The sequence below is a fragment of the Calonectris borealis genome, chromosome 2 (assembly GCF_964195595.1).
Source record: "Calonectris borealis chromosome 2, bCalBor7.hap1.2, whole genome shotgun sequence".
NCBI classification, from domain to species: domain Eukaryota; kingdom Metazoa; phylum Chordata; class Aves; order Procellariiformes; family Procellariidae; genus Calonectris; species Calonectris borealis.
In genome coordinates, this window is record NC_134313.1 from 42,534,050 (window position 1) to 42,555,970 (window position 21,921).

General features: G+C 40.6%; 1 protein-coding gene across 1 annotated transcript in view; it reads left to right on the forward strand.

The window, feature by feature from the left end:
• TOX (thymocyte selection associated high mobility group box) overlaps positions 1 to 21,921 on the forward strand; it is a 230,523-nt gene that overhangs the window by 100,843 nt on the left and 107,759 nt on the right. Inside the window, exon 2 of the mRNA XM_075141792.1 lies at positions 16,870 to 16,935. Coding sequence (XP_074997893.1) covers positions 16,870 to 16,935 — 66 coding nt within the window. The remainder of the gene's footprint in view (positions 1 to 16,869; positions 16,936 to 21,921) is intronic.

The window sequence follows — 21,921 nt, forward strand, 5'->3', positions numbered from 1 at the left end:
TAAAAGTTTGATACATTTGTCCTAGAGTCCCTTTATAGTCAGCGGGAAGAAATATGCACATCATATAGACTGTTCAGCTGGCCTGTTATGGAAACCTGCTTCCATAGCAGAAGTTCAGCTTTGACACCCGTCTTCCCTCTGTTTACAACTTTTGTTTCACTCCCCCAGCAAGATACAGGCTTTTCCACCCAGGTCTCCTTCTTCCTTTAATCCAGATTGCACCCTAGTCTTTCTGCAGGTGCTGTGCTTGCATTAGCTGTCATGTGCCTACTTTGAGGAGGCCCAGCATGAACACAGTAAGGGGTTCAGGAAGCCATCGGGGTGACTTTCTGGCTCTAAGAAGCAGCTTCCCCTGTAAGTGGCAGGGGAACATTACTCTTCAGGCGCTGCCTGTCTTTGGACAAGACATAAAAGTGCATTTTCAAAGGCACTCAGATGCAAAGTGGAAGGACTGTTCACTAAAACGAGACTAGAGTAAAACAACAGTGAGTAGTCTTAAAATCGCCCATCTTGGTTAGCTGAGGTATGATGACCATGCAGTGAAGTCACTGCAAGCCTCTTCAGTTCATCCACATTGCTTGTCCAGCTGGCAAGGATATTTATAAATTCCTGAATTTTATGCTGCATTGGAAGGTATTTCTGAGCAATGTCCCCTTTTCACTACAGAAGTGGCCGTGTTTCACTGGTAATTTACATTTCCATTAGCAAAGTGTGCAAGGCCTGAAGTCTTCTTTTGTGTATACCCCTCAAAATGGCTACTGGAGTCAAGGGGCGCTGAACACAGATTAAGGGCAGAATTTAGTCAATATTTGCAAAGCAGTTTAGAGTACTTGGGCATGAAAGACTTCATATTGAGTAAATATTATTTTCATTCTGAGTTAAATCCTGAGATCTGTACTTCAAATGCTCGTAATTTCTGAGCTGAGGTAGATACGTGCATATGAAAAGATTTTATTTGGACTAGATTTGCTTGCTTACTTGTTGATCCTAAATGAAATGAAGATGTTTTTTGTTTTGCTTGGCTGAGGGAAAAATAGCAACAGCCCTTCCTACCTCTAGTCTCTCTCCTTGTTTTCTGTCTGAAAAGTGCAGGCCAGCACAGAAAAGAAAATCAAATTTGAGTTTGTTGATAGTTAGTAAAGAAGGACCAAATGTCCCATATTTTGACATTTACTAACATAGATTTGCCTTTTAAGACATGTTGTTGTTGTGTAAGCCAGATGTAAGCCTGACTGCTTTCATCCACCCTTTCCTAGGAACTGGTGCATCTCAGGAGTCAGACCGTATTATAGCAATGCCCAGTGGTGACATTACACACTGGGGATGACTGTTTATTTATGTAAAACTTGCATATTAAGCAGTTGAAGTTGATGCCGGTAGTAGCTGTCCTCAGACCACTGATTAAAGAGCAAAGGCATAAATTTGTGTTCAGCTACCAGAAAAAAAGCCAAGTGATTCCTAGTAGAGAAGTGAGCTGGAAGACAGGGATGGCGAGCAGGATAAACCTTCCATAATCCAAGAGGAAGCAGTAAACGACCTGCTACGCCACCTGGACGCTCACAAGTGCATGGGGCCAGATGGGATCCACCCGAGGGTACTGAGGGAGCTGGCGGAGGAGCTTGCCAAGCCACTCTCCATCATTTACCAGCAGTCCTGGTTAACAAGGGAGGTCCCGGATGACTGGAGGCTTGCCAATGTGACGCCCATCTACAAGAAGGGCCAGAAGGAGGATCCAGGGATCCAGGATCCAGGCCAGTCAGCCTGACCTCGGTGCCGGGGAAGATTATGGAGCGGTTCATCTTGAGGCCGCTCACAAGCCATGTCTGGGACAACCAGGGGATCAGGCCCAGCCAGCACGGATTCATGGAAGGCAGGTCCTGCTTGACCAACCTGATCTCCTTCTATGACCAGGTGACCCGCCTAGGGGATGAGGGAAAGGCTGTGGATGTGGTCTACCTGGACTCCAGTAAAGCCTTTGACACTGTCTCCCACGGCATTCTCCTAGAGAAGCTGGCAGCTCACGGCTTAGACAGGTGCACTCTTTGCTGGGTAAAAAACTGGCTGGACGGCCGGGCCCAGAGAGTTGTGGTGAACGGAGTTAAATCCAGTTGGCGGCCGGTCACGAGCGGTGTTCCCCAGGGCTCAGTTTTGGGGCCGGTCCTGTTCAATATCTTTATCAACGATCTGGATGAGGGGATCGAGTGCTCCCTCAGTAAGTTTGGAGACGACACCAAGTTGGGCGGGAGTGTTGATCTGCTGGAGGGTAGGAAGGCTCTGCAGAGGGACCTGGACAGGCTGGATCGATGGGCCGAGGCCAACTGCATGAGGTTCAACAAGGCCAAGTGCCGGGTCCTGCACTTCGGCCACAACAACCCCAGGCAACGCTACAGGCTTGGGGAAGAGTGGCTGGAAAGCTGCCCAGAGGAAAAGGACCTGGGGGTGCTGGTTGACAGCCGGCTGAACATGAGCCGGCAGTGTGCCCAGGTGGCCAAGAAGGCCAATGGCATCCTGGCCTATATCGGAAATAGTGTGGCCAGCAGGAGCAGGGAAGTGATCGTGCCCCTGTACTCGGCACTGGTGAGGCCGCACCTCGAATACTGTGTTCAGTTTTGGGCCCCTCACTACAAGAAGGACATGGAGGTGCTGGAGCGTGTCCAGAGAAGGGCAACGAAGCTGGTGAAGGGCCTGGAGCACAAGCCTTATGAGGAGCGGCTGAGGGAACTGGGTTGTTTAGCCTGGAGAAGAGGAGGCTGAGGGGAGACCTCATCGCGCTCTACAACTACCTGAAAGGAGGTTGTAGCGAGGTGGGAGTTGGTCTCTTCTGCCAAGTAACAAGCGATAGGACGAGAGGAAATGGCCTCAAGTTGGGCCAAGGGAGGTTTAGATTGGACATTAGGAGAAATTTCTTCACTGAAAGAGTGGTCAGGCCTTGAGAACAGGCTGCCCAGGGAAGTGGTTGAGTCACCATCCCTGGAAGTATTTAAAAGACATGTAGATGTGGCGCTTAGGGACATGGTTTAGTGGGCATGGTGGTGTTGGGTTGACGGTTGGACTCGATGATCTTAGAGGTCTTTTCCAACCTTAATGATTCTATGATTCTAAGTGTTGGTGAACCACCTGTGTCTAGACATCATAGCTCTCAGCTTGGGCTGGAGAGTTAGAGAGAATCGCCAAGTCTATAAACACACTGAAGAGCACAGTATCTTCCTCTCTCTTTTCAGGTCTTCTTTTCCTATCTTTACATATCTCTCCTTTTTACACTGTCTGCAGTGAGTATATCATTTATCGGTTAATAAGTTGTCTGACAAGATAGCCACTTTGTACCTAATTGTTCAGTTTATTTATGTATTATTGATGAGCCCAGACTTGAACTCTGCTTTCCTTAGAGGCTGCTTGATAAATCTGTTGGCTAATCCTGTCTAAGACACTGAATTACCTGGTGTAGCATAATACATGACATTGCTTTTGCTTCGTATTCTTAAAAGGAGCTGGTTATACATTTCCAAGGAGCTGTGTTTAACAGTAAGAAATAAAATCACATTGTTCTCTGTGTTAAAAAAAATCTTCAGTGATCTTCAGTAATGCATAAAATACTTCCTCAGCTTTTAAATCAATGCTCTGACTATTTTAGCTTGTAAGGGCTCACATGGCTAAAAGGATTTCTGAACTGCAAAATCGTGATTATGAGTAAAACTACTAGACATGTCAAAACACTTATGTTGTGTATTACTAATATGATCTGAAAATATTGGAAAATTAATCACCTTACATTTTCCAAGGCAATAGTTTCTATTTCTGATGAATGAATGAAACACCAAGTTAATTTTCTATCAAAACATGAATCTAATGATGGCACATTTTTGTACTCTGTTATTATTTCTGAACTTTTGACTTGTAGGCGCTGGCATAAGGGAAAGTTGGGAGTATTACAAGAACTGTAGAACACAGGAAGAAACAGTGACATTGTATGACTAGCTATTTATGAATTCAGCTATTAAGACTCTGGAACGGCTGCAAAACCCCAGAGCCTCTTAATACTTCTCTTAAAAGAATATCACAAAACAGATTGTTGCTGACACCAAAAGAGACTACATGCTGAATGTGTGAGCCCATTTAATGGTTTCCCTAAAAATGAGAAAAAAGCAAACTGCACCTCAGGTTCCACCTTCATTTCCTGGGCCTGACCAATGGATGTTCTATTCAATGTTAGTCTTGAAATCAGTTGAATTATACCAGCATAAACCGAGACCAGTATCCTGGTACAGGATCCCTCTCTGAAAAGGTGTTTCTGAATTGCATTCAAATCAAGGACATTTTACTCCATCAGCAAATATATGATTATTTCAACTGGTGCTTTGTGTGCCTTTTAATGTGGGAGGGAAGGAGCCAAATATGGTTTTGGTGATGTTTATGCAGCTGTTGTGTTTCTGCAGGGGTTGTATATCTGTAAATCAGAGCATGATTTGCCCATTTGATTTTCTCTGTTCCCTCTTTACTTTTTTTTTAACCTAATAAACACAGAATTAAGTTATTCTAGACTGGGAAAGTTTAGTTTGGAAATGAGTTTGACCATGTGAAGAAAATTTATTCTGAGTATGTACAGTAGAGACATAATCTTAGGTATGACCATTGAAGCTGTAGTTTTCAGTGGGCTGTTCCATAACTTTAAAACTGTTAAAATGCATTTCAGTCTTCCAAACACAAAGAACATTTTAAAACAAAAATTATTCAAGCCATTTATTGCAAGTTTAAAGTGCACTCATTTAATGGTCTTTAGGCATAGAAGATTATGATAATTTTCATCACAGATTTTATCAAATCCAGAGGACGGTGTATTAATAATTCAGTAGCTTTTACAGAGAGGTGAGAGAATATAATATGGGGCACTAAAATGATAAGGCATATTTTCCATGACATTACTGTTATAGAGTACTTTCATTGATTAATAAAATGGCTAAAGAGTCTGACTAGGCTATGAGATTGCTGAAGTTAAACAACAATTATTGTACAATTGGGTAAAACAGAAGCAGATATTGTGATGCTGTGGGGAAAATGAAACATCAAAAGCTAATAAGAAGCCATTTTTATATCATAAAAGCATAAGAACAGCTCCATCAAGCTTTAATCACATTGTTATATTATACATTTATTTAAAAATTATGTTAGCTCATTAACAGTGGTTATAACATAGGTTGTTATAATTATATTAAGATTAGCAAATACTAAGTTTTGCTTCTGTTTCAGCAGACTGAATGCACAGGCTGCACTGTATGAGTCGTAGGGTTATCTGTCTGAAAAGCAGCACTTCTGTATTTCAAGGCGTTTGTTATTACACTGGTGTTGCGGTCCTGTTCAAAAATGCTGACACCCACTTTGCAGGGACTGGTAGTTTAATGCCAGCCAAGGTGAGGGGAGCCCATGGCCACCTTGTCCGTAACTCCTCTCCTAGCCATGGGGTGCAGAGTACCGTGTCCCTCTGAGCGGCTGCACGTGGGGAATGACTGCCAGTGAATCGCAGCCCTGCTACAGCCTGGCCTGCCAGCAAGGGGCCTGCACCGGAGCTCATTCATGGTAATGGGTGAAAATAAAGCACTTCCCTCGTGTCTCTGCATGGCCCTTTCCAGCATAAAAGAGCTCAGCTTGTTTCACTGCATTCAGGGACTTCAGAAGTACACCAGGCTGGAAATTTTGGTGTGACTTATTTGCCAATGCTCATTTGACAAAACCGTAATTGCCAGGTTTTCTTCAGTTCTTCCTTAAGAAGAATTTCTCAGGGCCGGGGTACGATTTCTGTTCAAAACTGGAAGGACCAATACCAGAAAATAATGTACTGTGAGGGAGAGTGCTCAGCAAGATGTGAGAGAGACAAATTCAAATCTACATTATTAAGTACTTTTAGAAAGTTAACTGCCACAAGCAGTGATATGGGAAGACTGTCCCATAGTCTGTGGCTGTGGTGCGCAATTGGTATATGAAGGAATAGCAGAGTAGGACTCAACGGGAGTTTCCCGCAGTGCTGCTGTGTGCTTGAACAGCCACGTTCTTCTGGTGAAAGAGTCTTCTTCATTTTTCACGTAAAAATGTTTCAAAGTTAGTTTCATCATAAGATTCATCTTGGAAATGCTTGATTTGAAGAAACATACAGCTCTGACTTGGGCCGAAAGCCGTGGAGCTTAGATTTTCATCATTTGTCATAGATCATGTTGTCTACCCTAACTATATGGGAACTTTCCGTGCTACTGTATAGATCAAGAGAAGCTTTCAGAGGTTTCATTTATTAAGGGCTGGGAAAAAGCAAAGCATTTTCTAAATAAAGTGTACAGAGAGGAAGAGGCTGATGCATACCCACAGTCTGGATGAACCCTGGGAATAGAGAAGCTGTTCAGATTTGTCCACAGCTAGCTAGAGCACTACATTCATTTTGGACAGCACATGAGATGGTGAAAAGGACATCAGTAAAGGGAAGCACTCAAGTGGTTACAAATGAGGAAACGTTTGGAGAAAAACACGTTGTCAGAGAAGGCTAAAAGAATTTAAAATAGGCTTCCTGAAGAAGAGGACAGAGTAGCTGTCTTTAAGTGTGTTCACGAGTGTTATTAAAAGGTAGGAATCATTAGTCTCAGCAGACTGGAAAGATGGAAAAAGGTCTTAAGATAAAATAGTAAAATTGCTGAAAAGTTTGAACCAAAAGGGGAAAATGCATGGAAACACCATTGCTGGAGTTGCGTGCAAGGCAGGACTTGACAATAAGCTTTTGCAGATGCTGTGTGGAACCTACTCCGCTATTATTCAGGGGATGGATTTGCCTGCCCAGGGTGCTTCCTCCCAGCGCTAACGTGACTGCCTCATGCTGATATGCATGGCCTCTTGGAAAGACAACAGCCGTGGTGCTGATAATGCCAGGTTTGAGTAAGTTTTGCTATCTGATTTGCTGTGAGGAATGTACAACAGTAGTAGATTGAGTGTATTGATGGGAAAAGCAGCAGCCAGCGCTGAGGGTAGCACTCTTCCTTCAATTGGGAGGGAGGAGGAGGTGGAACATTTTTCATCTTTAAAAGGGTTTTGGTAAGAGAGTGGCAAGTAAAACTGTAACTTGATATTTTAGCTCTTTACCTTCAAAACTAAGAAAAAAATGAAATATATTTGCGCAGACTTGTCTTTTTTTCTGTTAAAAGAAAATGTATCAAATATATAAAGGAAACACTTGCAGACTAACAAAAAAAAGTTGTTATGAGTGCTACTTGACAAAATAGAAACAAAAGATGAAAACAGTCATGGAATAATTTAGTCATAAAATGAACTGTAATCTTGAAGGTCAAATTTTATCTTAAAAGGTGTAGAGAGAACACTTAGAATTTTGGGGAACTGATAAGTGATTTCATTACATCAAGGACACATCTTCACTGAAGTCGATAAGAAAAAAAAAGTAAAACAACTTTTCCTCTTCTGCTTTTGAGTAATATTTGAACATTTCTAACCACATCTACTCTTGAATGAGCTATGTTGGGATAGAATACTGCAAACTTGTCTACGTTGCTCTGTCAGCTTGATCTGTAGATCATCCTAGCAAAGGAATAAGTTAAGCCACAAGCCTTGTCAAGCTTTTGAATCTTTGTTGCAACTGTAAATGTAAAAATTCATGTTACTTCAAATTCCTCTTTTGAACATGCATGAGGCTCCAGCTTCTTGTTTGATGCAGGCAGGGAAATAAACTTGTGTGATATTCTTCATGAAAATACGAAATTAGTGGAGCTCCTCATATACCAGAGTAACAGTGGATGGAAGCAGGATTGTCTACATGGCTGCCACGGTGACTGTTTTGGTAAACTACGATTGTGTATCAGCCCTACAACACCCTTGTCATTTAACAGATGTCTGTGTTTTGCTAAATCCTTGCAATTAGTCATTTTTGTTATCACTCTCTCCAGGTCTGAATTAGTTGTACCTAATGAGATCCCATCAGACTGTAGTAAATAATTTGGTTTACCAGAAATTTAAGCTGATTTATGCCATTTGAGTTTGGCACATACTTCAATATTTTATGCCTGTTCCTGTAAATTTCTGAGCTCTTGGGTCCTATCTCATGACATATTTGAATGGGTGCTTGATTTTAAATACTCTAACACTGTCATCCCCTTCAACGGGATAATTTTAATGCATGTTATGCATGTGCTCGAATGACCTGCTGCATTGGTCTAGAGTGCTTAAGTTATTAGATGATCAAGCCTTTCAGTAACTTCTTAAAACTGGTTTCTAAGTATGCCATGGGGTTTTTTCCCTTACTCTTTTAAACATGAGGCATAGCAGAATGGCAGCCAGATTTTCTAGTTACCTGGCAATTGTTACCTTTAGTTTACTTCTCAAGACCCTCTGTCATAGGATTTTCAGGATAGTAGTGGAATTTTGCTTGTGCTTTTGTTGTTAATGTTTTTCTGGCTCATTTTATTTCTAAGATTCTGCTGTGTAGAAGCAGATGTACTTTCCCACAGGAACTATATATACACCATTCACTCTATAAATAACAGTGGGTTAAATTCTGTCCATGGGTCCCTGCACACAGCTCCCACTGTAGTCATGCAAAGGAACGGTCTTGTCCTAGTTGTGCAAAACTCACGCACTAAGGTCTAGAGCCTCTTTTCTGCCATACTGCAACACACGAGGCTGTGCACATGGATATACAAAAAATGCCTTTTTTTTCATTATCTGTCTGCTCTCTGAAGATCCTTTTTATTAAGCTTTCCTGTGTTTTATTACACAATCTACCATTTGAAATGATGAGGCAGAGATGAATATTGACAAAAATTACTCTGAAACTCAAAGTAAGAAAGGCCCTGTTACCTTACCATTCTACCTGATCCGAACGGCAATGGCACAGTTCCCTTCACCTTCCATCATGCAGGATCAGAGCTTGTCATGAAACTGGCCAGGTGTGTTGGGGTTGGAAAATATTACAAGCCTACCAGGTTAAACAAATTTCCTCAGCTACTAGGCAGAAAAAGCCTTACTCAGCTAGGCAGAAAAAGAAAGGTCTAATCTTAGTTGTTCAAACCTTTCCACCTTATCACCCAATTTTCCCAGTGGGTTGCTACATCTATAGTTTAGTGTGGATTGAGTAAAATAATGACAAAAGCACTTGCCACTTTGATCTTGGTATGTTTATTAATGTGTGTTCAATATGCAAGAGAGAGTTTAGCATAGGAGTCCAGACTACTGTGCGTTGGTTTGGTTTTTTTTTTTAATTTATTTTATTTTATTTAACACCCAAGGTTAAAAGGAGCAGGAGTCCAGCTGAGAGAGTTCAGAGTTCATCTCTGCATGCTCACTGTCTTCCATTTAAATGTACACAAAGGACTAATACAGTACCCGCTCTCCCCTGGGCTGTCTTTGATACACTCTGCTGTGCCTGGACTCTGCCACTCCTCCTATCAGTCTGATCCTACTTCTATTAGCCCGCTGTGCTCAGCACTGTAACCTCATTCAGCTAGCACTCTGCATGCAGGCTAACAACTTCAAGGCTCTGTCAGGCATTGACACATGCAGGCTCCAAGCGGGAAGCTAAACACCCCCCTTCACCTCCTCTCCGGTTACACATTAAGCTCTATTAAGTGCAGGAAAAACAGAAATGCTGTAGTGCCATCATTCAAGTTTTAACTACCAGTGTATATTTAGATATTCAGCCAGCTTGCCACTGTTGAGGACATACTCGGCAAACCCTCTGGTTGCTCCCCGTTCTCGCAATGAGAGCGGTAAATAGTGAGTTAGCTTGGGGAACGCAATGGTAGAAGGTCTGGGTTGGGCATAAACATAACAGGCATAAACATAACAGTCATAAAAATCTGCGAGAAAACTTTGACAGCACTGCTTATAATTTTTGAGGCAAAAGTATGTGTTATAAATGGAAAATCAGACAAAAATGGTCTCATTCTAGGAGAATCAAGCAGGGTATTTTCAAAACATGTCCTCTTTGAAAGCCAGGCTGTAGAAAAGACACAGTGCAGTGCTAGTCTGCAAGCCCTATCGCGCTTTGATCCAAGCACGGAATGTATCAAAGTCCATTGGGTGCTATGGGCAGAGAGAGTTTCGTCGCTGTTTCTGGCTCTTTCCAAGTGTAGGAAATGTCTGACAGCATTTCCTTGCGAAGCAGCACCCTCGATTCCCGCTCTGGGGCTCGCTGCCAGTGCCCACCCACCTCGTGGCTTGCTCCACTCTCCGGGGAGCTGTCGAGACCGGGGCGGATTCCTTCCCAACTCCAATATGCCTAGCCCACACATCACTATACTTGGACTTATTAAACACATACCCCATGTTCCTGGTTTAGACTCTTGGGACAACATGTAAGAAAATGAAACACAGCAGACATAAAGGATTCTCCTCATATTTTACTCCTGAAAACAAGTTACAGAATTAAAATTAATAACAACAATAATCTTGAGACATGCCATCTTCCCTCTAATGCTTGGCACATCAAACTTTCTGTGACCTGGAGGGCTCTTAGTGTTCCAGGTGGGACAGGACTTCTCCATGTCATGCCAGTCTGCAGTAACCACCTTCCTTTGGCCATACAGGGACATCCTCTGCAAAGACATTTGACTTCTTTTTGCCGTGGTGCTCCATTCAGGCATTTTCACCCAATCTCATAGTCTTCTAGTACTCTCCTCTTTTGAAAAACAATCCTGGAAGGAGGGAGGGAAGACGGCAGAAGAAAGACAATCAAAGTCGATAGTACTAGATTGTTTTTTGACAATTTTCCTGTGATAGTCCTTCAGCAAGATGTCAAGCCCCTTTCCCGGGAAGGACGCCTGTCTGGAATGCATTACTATAAGCTGTCTTGGGCAAATTTAAACGTGTTCAGTACAGCATACAAAATGGAGTTCAGGATACAAAATGGAGTTTCAATTTAATACAGACATACCGCTCTGCCAAACTGTGTCAAGAAAGGGATTTTCCATCATGTAATAATGTTTACAGAGCATCTCTCTTTTTATCTTTAATGGTTGCTGTAACAAGAGCAACCATTTCTTTAGCACAGCCATTTGATGATTTATGTTGTATCCCATCATTATTTTACTCTCATTTCAGCAGCTCTGAGTAAAATAAAATATCACTGTTTGTCATCGAACAACCTGAGACAACGTTCACTCTTGGCATTTGGTTTAAAATAAACAAAATTACCTAGTTTTAAAGCTTTTTCCGGATTAGTGGCTTTTAGATAATGTAAGTTACAAATGATATCTATAAGCTGTAAGCACTAAAATCACTAAATCACTAGAAATAAATAATCTTTTTATGCAATGTTATTGCAATATTTTCTTAAAATGAAACACAATGAATTGTGTTGGGGTACTATCAGAGCAAGGTAAGCTATGGTTAAAAGGTATAGCTAAAGTTTAAATTTAAATCTAGCTTCCAGTTCCAATCTAAGATGGGAGAAATTTGTATTTATATTATGTGATTAATAACACCGGCTTTGAAGATCTGTAACATCCTTTGAAGAAATCGGGATGTTGAGTCCAAGTGGCTTCACCCAGAAGCTGAACTTATTAAATACAGCAACTTTCACCAATTTGATCATCTCTCCCCTTGCTTCTTCTCCTTTATTCTCTACATTTCAGGATATTGCTGTTGAGATACATTTGTGCACAAAACAGTGTCCGAAGTTGCTCCCCCTCTATACCCCAGTCCTAAGCTTGTTTTGGCATCAAAAGCCATATGGGCCAGTATTCATCATGTTTCCCTGCCTACACTGCAGTTGGACGAGATGTGGTACTATCATACTGTGCTGCACTTCAGTATGAACTAGAAGAAGCTCAAAGATCCACGTGCTTGATTTTTTTTTCTTGTAGCTAATATAACTATGCCTGCAGAACTTAGGGCACATATATATATATGCATACAAAGAGAAAGCAAATATGCAATTCCCTCAGAAGTTGAAAACTGTGGATGAAAAAGGAGCAAAATAAACCCTCCCTTCTCTCAACAACAGCAAAGAAGTGTGAGGTAGGAAGGAGACAGAGATAAAGAGAGGGGTGAAGATTTGTTCTCCCCGTAATCCAGATAGCACAGGTGACCCTGGCAATGAAGACAGAGTGACTTGGCATAGAAGAAGGTAGTCTGTGGGGCGGGGAGGACACATAGTTAGGCTGGAAGCTTCTGTTGAACCTGTGCATCCCTGTGGCAGTTGTCATCTGAACTAGCTACATGAAGCTAATGCAGGTATGTCTCTGCATTTATAATCACTGTATACGCACATACAGTTAGCAGTATATAAATACGTTTTATTTCCAGTTATCCTCTTTGGCTTTCAACCCCTTCTACTTTTTTCTGCCCTATTGCACCTTGCTTTTTGTCTTCCAAATTCTTCTGTGTATGTAGATTATAATGAAGATTCTTTAAGTTGGTGTCACCGTGAGAAATTTTGTTCTCTATTTGGCTTTGTGCAACCTGATTATAATGTCTTTGTGACATAGTCCACACAGGGTGTTTTTCATTTAAAGAAGCACATAAAGAATGAATAAAAAAATACCGTTCTTGCAAGCTTTGCTACTTCATAATCATTATTATAAATGCTGGCAGAGTTGGCTGCAACCTAAGTGGGAAGATGAAAACAGGCTTCCTGGCCATGACTACATCATATGACTCTGATGTGATGCCATGCTAATGGGAGACAAAAGCCAGCTTTGGATCCCTTGGTAAATCCATGCCTGATAAAACAGCCTTACCACTCTGGACATTTGCTGAACTCTGTCATAGCTCTTGGATCAGTAACAGTCAGCCAGTGTGTATGTAATTATGTTCCTAACTTAGATGAGTAAATTACATTTAATAATAGCACTTGGGTATTTTGTGCATGTTGGTTGCTGAACATTATAACTTACAAAGGGTTATTCTAAGGGAGATTCTAACTGGCCAGGCCATAGTGTTGCCTGTATGTTTTATTTATAATGATCATTTAAATAAAAAATATTATGCAATTCTGAATATATATTAAAAACAGCTCCCAGTTATATATCTTTCCATATCACAATGCAGTCATATTCTTAGTTTGCTCTCACCCAAACTTCTCATGCAGTTACACTTTAATATGAAAAGAAATGTTGTCAAGAGTAGTTATTATCACACATCAGAATATTGTATTAGCATTCACTTTTAATAGATTAAAATGAAAGATTTTGAAATCTGCCCTTAATGATACTGAAGGATCTTGGAGACACATTGGGAAAGCCTTAGATGAAATGTCATACGATATATATACATCATACATAGGTTCATAAAAGACAGTTCATTTAACTGCCTGCCTTTGTGTTTTGTCTGTTCTGTTTGGATGAATCATCCACAGGTTAAGTGATGCTTGTGCAGTTTCTTTGCTTGAAATCAAGCACAGCGAGTAGCAGGGAAGTTCAGGGAATACAAAGTTCTTGTAGACCTGGGATGATGAGTAAAATAAGACAATTTTGGAGGCATGGAATATAACCTGGAAGAAAAATCTGGTGGTTGGAGGCATCTTTGGGTCGTATGTGTTGTTCTTTTGACTCATTGTCTGATCCGGATAGGTTGCTTGAACTGCTGTTGCATAAATCACCTCACTTGTAAAGCTGAACTCAAGGTGGATGTAGTATGAGTTAAACTGTCCTGGAGGAGAGTTGTTGAGAGATGCCATGCTGCAGAGCCTGCATGTTACAAAGCAGTGTATAAAAAGGTGAAATGATTCAATGTTCATTTGTGGGGTTTAGGAGCTTGTTTTGGAAGCTTCTGATACACGTGGGAAAAAACAACAGTGGGACCTTCCAGTTGATCAAATCATTGGCATTTTTTTCTCAGTTTATTGTTTTGATATGAGATAGTCACATTTGGGCAAGGTGGGCACATACTTCTAACAAGCAGATGCTAAATATTGCAGTGACTAAACTCCATGTTTGAATATTGAAGAAATTAAGTAATAAATCAAACAGCTGCTGGGTATTTTTAGATGTTAACAGGTCACTCAGATTTTACAGACGTTATGCATCAATATATTTTTCTGATAATTTACCCTAACAAATTCATCCAAAACATTGCAGAACGTCATTTCTGATTTAAGGCCAAGCCAAAAAGCCAGGAAGTTTAACTTTAGGTATATTTTTGTTTTTCGTTTTCATTGATACATGCTCACATTAAGCCCACAGACCACGTAGAACAAAAGCATTTCAGAGCTAAATAGAGGACCACAAGCAACGAACAGGAAAGGCTGAGAACTAAGATCCTATCAATGCTGGAGGCACCACTAGTAGCAAGGCACCTATCAGATAGGCAGATGATCCCCCAGTAACATACAGAATGATGAAAATTTCCAAGATTCATGGAAAAATTACCTTAGAGAAATTTTTCTGTGAATGCAGACTTGGTGATTGCAAGCAAGGACACATGACCAAACATCCAAAAGAGGGAATTATCTGAAAGACTAATATACTTCATAAAGATTCTTAAATCACAGGTTCAGGCATTATGGAAGGCAAAATACATTGAAATAACTCTGGACTGTACCTAGCCTGTATGTAGAAAAGGAAAGAAATTTCTTCATGTTCTTTGCAAGTAAACACATGCAACATAATATTTCAATTATAGCAATGTTTGCAAGGTAGTGCAGCAAATACATGAGGGTAATGAGGGAAATTCAAAATAGGAGTTTTAAGGAATCATGGGTTCCAGGGCAGATAGGACTACCATAATGAGCCAGCATAACTATCCTATCCATAGGATTTCTCATAAATACAATATGGAATGCATCTTTTCTGAAAAAGACATCTACTTTCCTTTTAAAATGTCCAAGAAATTATGAGTTTGCTGTTGACATAACGCTTAATTAACTTCTAAAGTAGGAACTTGTATCTTATTTCAGAACTGAATTTCTCTAACTCCCATTTCTCAACACTAGATCTCATTATACCATTGTCAGGAAGGCTGACATCTTGCTATCAAACATCTTTCCAGGGTGTAAGTACCAATCGCAGTGATCAAGGCACCTTTCAGCTTTCTGTCTGACAAGCTGAATAAGTTGAGCTCCTGTAGGCCTTGCACTGGAGCGCTTGGTTTCCAACTGCAGGCTGTGAAATCTCTCTTCAGAATTTCACCTGTCCATCTCAGTAGAAGAAACAATGCATTTTTTCCAGTGTGCAAACAATCCAGGCGCTAAAAAATTTTCTCCAAAACTCTACTTTGAATGCTAATAAATAAGAACATTCTTGAATGAGAAAGCTGAAAGAAATGGCAAGTGTAAACAAGAAACAATAAAGGAACAACCATCAATCCCTATTTTTAAGATCTAATCCAACTCTCTCTATTCCATCAAACTTTGGAAATACTCTATTCCCTATGGCAGATCTGTGCCCGTGGCATCATCCTTCCCCTCCCATGAAACTAGGACTTCTGACAGATAGGCTGTGACTATCTATTAAATAGCTCTGGCCAGGAAGGGCAGACCATCAACTGCTGTGCCAGGAGCTGGCAATTGTTCACTTCTACCGCTGCTGTTACAAGCCTTGAAGCCTCTGGCAGAGAAAGAGGATGAACAGCTGGAAGCCGAAACCTTTTCAGCCGCCTCAGCAAAAATTAGTAGCGCTATCTGCCAAAGCCATAGTTTGACTTTGCAACCTTGGTCTAGTTGAATATACTGTGCCTTGCAGGTAGAATATCCCAAGAAGCTCAGCACGGATCGAGAAATGTCCATGGGATATTTCACTGCCACCTTCCGTAGGAGTAGAGCAAGCCCAGTAGTGGGGACTTCTTAAAAATGCCGCCGCATCATCAAAAATAATGGCTCGTTTCCAAAATATGTCACTCTAAGCATTCACAGAAGGGGTCAGGTGAAAGTTATTCCAAACAGACCTCGTAACAGCTGGAAATTTGTGGTTGATGACTGGGGATGGGGATTCCTGCTGTTGTTCGTTTCTACTTGAAAGGTTTGAAAAGATTTTTCTTACCTCCTGAGCGGACACTGGGACTATAGTTGCCTTGTTGGCACTGCCACTTGAGTGGGCATGATAAGAGTTCTGTGGGGACATTTTCCAGATTACGTAAGGAGTCAGTAGTTTTATACTTCTTTGTGTTGGTACAGGATGAGGCTTCAGTTCTGTCAGTTTTTCTCCATCTAGACCTTCAGATTTTAATCAACTTTTTTCTATGACATTTCTGTTACTTAACTGCAGATAAGGGGAGAAAAAGAACAACAACAAAAAAAGCTTTGTATACATTTCCAGGTATGGTATTTATCATTTACGGAAGGGTATTTTTGCAGTTCTGATTAGGAATGTTTACTTTATTCACACATCGAGCAAACTATCCTCTTACACCATACGGTCAGGAGGTATACTGTTTCGTACATTCAGATGTCTGAAAGCTGTCTCGAAATGTATTTCCTACTTTCTGATAGGGGAACATTTCAGTAGGAGGGGGTTTAATTTGTTTTGAAATTTCAACTCTTGTTCGGCTCAGAAGCTGAAGATGGAATCCATTAAGATGCATTTTAGTGCAGTTTCTATTCTCATCTTCCTTTTCTCAGTAACTGTGCAATTCACTTAGTACTTCATTACAACCAACAGCAATATGTATACATGGTACACAAAATGAGCCATTTTGTTTTAAAACAGATTGCAGATGAAAGGAAACCATTCATTTCTTGCTTGCTAGCTGTAATTACTAGAGCGCTAATTACTCCAAATCACTGACATCCAGGGTCAATAAGGATGACAACAGGAACATCAAAGACAAGATGCACACACGCAATTACAAGTCTCTAAAACCAGGCTGTAATATTATTTTATAGCTACTGGTTTTTTCAGTGAATGCTGAAAAATATTCAAGTTTGCTGAATGTTTACTATTATTTCCTTTGCAGTTTGACGGTGAGAACATGTATATGAGTATGACAGAGCCGAGCCAGGACTATGTGCCAGCCAGCCAGGTGGGTTAATTAATCTTCTCTGCCTTGTTTCAAATTGTAATTAAACAAATTCAAAGAGTTGCATTGCAAATGAGTGGCACTATCAGTAACTGCTGCAATCAGGAATAATCATAATTTATAAACAAAGCATTTAAGCCTTGTTTCCAGTTAATGAGATAGAGCTGATAAAACACCAGAGTTGGCGTTTGTTGAAAGATACTACCTTGTTTCCTCTCCAGAATGCAAGCAGCTGTTTTGCCAGCATGATCTTTCCTAAACAGTTGTTTTACCTTCAGGAAATAAAGTCTTTACAGGTGCAGGTTATTTGTTTATCTGACTGCAGACAAGTTAATCATTATAAGCTACACATGTCACAAACAGCTTTAATTATCATTCATAGGCCAGTTGTAGTTGAAGAATTGCATTTTTAACACTAATCTGATGGCTGAGGAATGTTGCCAATGTCACACCATTAGCAGTGGGGTTAAGGCAATGACTTGGTCTTCTGTAGCTTGCAGCCCAAAAGGGTTAATGTGATGTGGATTCTTTACAAGTATTTTTGAGTCCTTTCCCTTCTGGGGAACCCTACACGCTAAATTCTGATATTAGGTGTATATTTAAAAATCTTTCACCTTTCCACTTGAACCCTAAGATACTATAGATTTCTAAGAATGAAAGATTTTAATTACTTCTTAAAAAGCAAAAATAGTTTTGAAATTTTTGGTTTGTCTACCTGTAGCTACATCTATATGTAGGGGAGAAATTTTCATTTACTTCACATGTTTCAGTCAGTTTAATTCCACATTAGTAAGTGATGGTGATAGTGGTGCAGGTCAGTTAGATTGTGTCAGAAATTTCCCCGAATAATCAGACTTGTGGTCTAGGTCATGCAATATCTCAGGCCCAGCGGTGGCTAGTCTGACATATCTCTTTCTGACAGGACCAGTAGGATTGTATGAAGGGCTCTCATTAGGTGGGAAATAAGTTTGCATGCATAGTAAACATGTGTGGATGAGCAGGATGTCATTTAGGAATCAACAGCTTTGGGAAGTGACAGTACATTCAAAGATAAATGTCCTCATGAAGTAGGGTTCTTCAGATAGCCATTTGGCCTAACTGTTCATGATGTCTAGTACACGGTTCATTTGGGGACAGGGAAGCAGCAGGTTATGTGAGATGAGCTACATTGTTCAATCAAAAAGACCATCTTTAAAATGTTCCACCATGTTGCTTCCCAGCCTTCTGCTGAAGTTATTTTGAAATACCTTTAGAGACCAACTGTAGTTTGCGTTTAGGATTTGTGTGTGATTGAACTTGCTCAGCTAAGAACCCTCCAAGATCCAGAGGTAGTTTAGAATAGAACTGTTTGATTAAAAAATGAAAAATTATATTATTAATTTTTCTCTAACCATTAATCCAAAAACTGTACTGACAAGTTTTAGTATTACTATTAGATTAAAGCAGCCTAGTATCATCTCATTTATGCCTTGAGGGTTTTGAAGTGCAAGGGCTAATTGAATTTGTTTGAAACAGTAGAAATACAAACTCTGTGAATGATTGCTGTTATAAGGCAGTTGCTACCTTTCAGAGAATCATTATGTCTGTCTTAAATAGTTTTGAATAAAGAATTGCAAATCCACATTATACATCAGAATTATTTTTCTTCTGTTGATATTTTTGTACTGTGTATGCATGTAGTTTAAATAATTTAAATGGCATATTGAAAAATTAAGACTGTAAGTTTTAATCTTTTATGCGGTTTCTACATGTGCTAACAAGGCCCAGATCCTCAGAGATATTTATGCATCTAACACTCACTGGTTTCAGTGGAAGTAAGGTGCTTAAAGTACCTTTAAAGATCCAGGCCTAGATATTTTAAGTGCAAATGATTTTGTCTTCAAGGAAAAAACCTGTCAAATGTGACATTTCCAAATTCAAAGAGGACAGAAAACCCTGAATGCTTACTAAGGGCTGGAACTAAGAAAGGGCTTACAGACTTAAAGTCTCGCTATGGCAAAGCTGAGCTCTGGGGTGTCTGGCTCCCGGGTGGAGTTCAAAACCCAGAGGCAGGTGTCGAAACTGTCCTTTGCCGGGGGGTCCGTATGGCAAGAGCTAGCTCAGCTGCCAGGCACAGTAAGCTGAGTTATTACCAAACGCACTCTGGTCAAACAGCCTCCTGTGCCTCTTTGAGAAGCCGTCAGCCTTGGGCTGTTGCACCCTCCTTTCCCTTACTGTGATTCTCTCCTGGTGCTTACACCGTTGCAGCATTTTTTAAGTGAATATAGATGAAAGCCTGTAATAATAACAATATTTTTAAAAGGAGGCAAAAACCACACTACGAGCAGGAAGCCGGGGGTGTGTTGGAAAGCCTGCCTCTCTCTTGTTTAGGTAAGAACTGGGACTGTGAGAGAAGCCTTCCTGAACCTGTTCCTGATGTAGATAGCTGCTAGTTGTCCCTCAAAGGAGATAAGCAGCTCTCCATTGACAGTATTGGTGAGGTCTTCACCAACTGTAATGGGGCACTCTTCCTATCTCGGGCATAAAAATTTGGTGGTCACCCAAAATTGGTGAAGTGACTACATTTCAACAGCCAATCAGCTTGTTAAAATGGGACAGAATACGATATTCACTGCTCTGAAAACAAAGCATGCCAGATTATGTGGTTTACTAGGGAGGGAGAGGAAGAGGAAAGGATGTGACTGTATTTTCTAGTTTCTGTTTTCAGGGTTGTTTGTTCATTTGCCACGTGCTGTTACCTGATATAAAACAAATAATCCCGTAAGAAGAGATGAGAAAATGTTGTCTCCGAGGTGAAAGCCTCGTCACTTAATCCATAGAGTTTCCTCCTGTGTCCATTTTGTATCAGTCCTCACGAGCCTTGCAGTTGCATGACTTCAGCGAGAGGAGTGCAGGCTCCCTCCCATTCCTAATAACTTGGCTGTTCCCTTGCAAGATCAGAGATGAGGGTTTGAATCCTGTCAGAATGAGGAGTGAATTCATCTCTCCACTTTCCTTGATGGATGAACATCTGTTAACTAAAATATGAATCCCACATGTTAGGAGATGCACGGTCCTATCAGAAACTTTTATTCGAGCTCTGATCATGCTGACTGAGTCAGACGCAAGCATCATTTTCTAATTTCAGAGTCTGTCACAGCTTATTTGGGAGGTAGGTTGGCAGACTGAGTCATGGTATACAACACCAAAGACCGAGGGGTTCCCACTAGGCTGTCTTCAGAATTATGTAACTATAGAGGCAGGATTTTTGGCGTCCTGATACACGCTGACATGCTCACGTCCTTGCTTTGGACCTAACCCTGAGAAGTTAGTTTTGCTTGTTTTGCCTTTTCCCTCTGATTTTTCCTAGAATCCAGCATTTCAAGAAATTTGGGGGTTATAAAATAAACTCTGTTGCAGAAGAAAATAAAATTTAGACATCAGAAATGTTTCAATTGCCCTGAAAAAGCTGAACTTCGCACTTCAGTTCTTTCTGTTTACTGCAAAGTGTTCATATCCAGAAAAACATCACCTTGTATTATTTTAAGGGTTTTAATCAATTTATCCCCTTTAGGCTAACATAAATAAAAACTCAGCCATTGGACAGGAAAAATATAGTTTTGTTCCTTTTGCTATATAACATCAAACATCTGCATAGCTTGGTAATCCAAGACAAGTTGCCTCACAGCATCCCTCAACAATTATCATTTCTGTTCAATTTTCAAATCAGTACATGCTTTGGGACTTATAGACTAAGTTGCTAAGTAGCAACATATGGCACACTACTGTTCCTGTGATGTTGCTGCAAGCAAATAGCATAATTCTATACTTGAAATGGTTTTTACAGAAAGCCAGTGCTGGAGCTGAGCCAGAAGTGTAAGTATACAGTAAAAATTAATGATATTCTTTTAGACTGTCCCAAAAGGCTGTTTGGCAATGTTGTCTCTGTGTACATTTTATATATACGTGTAAGTACTGTATTTTTGGTTATGATATATGTAGTACAGGACTCTGCACTGCAGGCATCTCCAAAATGAGTTATGCCAGCCATATTAACAAACATACATAGTAAAACTACATGACATTTTCACTACTAATTGCACTTCGATCTGAAAATATTTATCATTTTAAAATAAAACTATGCCAACTGCTCTGCATTTCAAATTCTCACAAATATATTGTTTTCTCCCCACACCTATAATTGGAATCTCGGAGATGAATTGTTCTTCATGTAATTCCTCCTCCTGTAATTTGTGGGCCACGCACAGCACAGTATAAAATTATATTGTTTATTTTACATTTCTTTCTAGTCACAATACAGAATGTAATTCAGGACTCTGTTGCACAAAGTATTGCACTTTTGTAGCCTTCCTGAGGCCTGATAAATGTTACGGGTAATGAATCCAGCTGCCAAATCACCTGCACAATCCAAAGGGAAGAGAGGAGAACTGGCCTGGACCTGATGGTTTGGGGCAGTCCCCTCACTGCCCCGGTGGGAAGAAAAGAAATACCCAAGGCAGAGGAAGGAATGCTGCTTGCACAGAGATGGTATTTTCCTCCCTCCCAGAGCTATACCAGGGGGATCCGTATAAGATATGTATGCGTGCTCTTTGGTACGGCAGGCACCATGTCAAAACTGTTTTGTCCTGTACAGCTCCAGGGTAAAATGGGATAGAATGACATCCAACAGAGAGATTTTTCATGTTAACAGGAAAGTAAAGGCTTCCCCTGCCTTTTGTTGCCATATGCACATGGTCATAGATACATCCCTAACTTCTTATTTCATGTTTATACCCTAATTTCTTAGAGTATTAATGGGATAGCTATTACTCAGGTGAAGTAGGGATGGATAAATGCTAGATAATAGCTGCCCTCCCTTGCTCTGTGTTGGTCCTTCCCTGTAGGTAGACTGGAATTTCAGGGTAATGTATCCCATTCCTGCCAGAAGATACGGCTCTTCTCTCTTGTCACTCTTCTAGAGCCAGAGTCAGCAGAGCAGGGCAGAAGCTG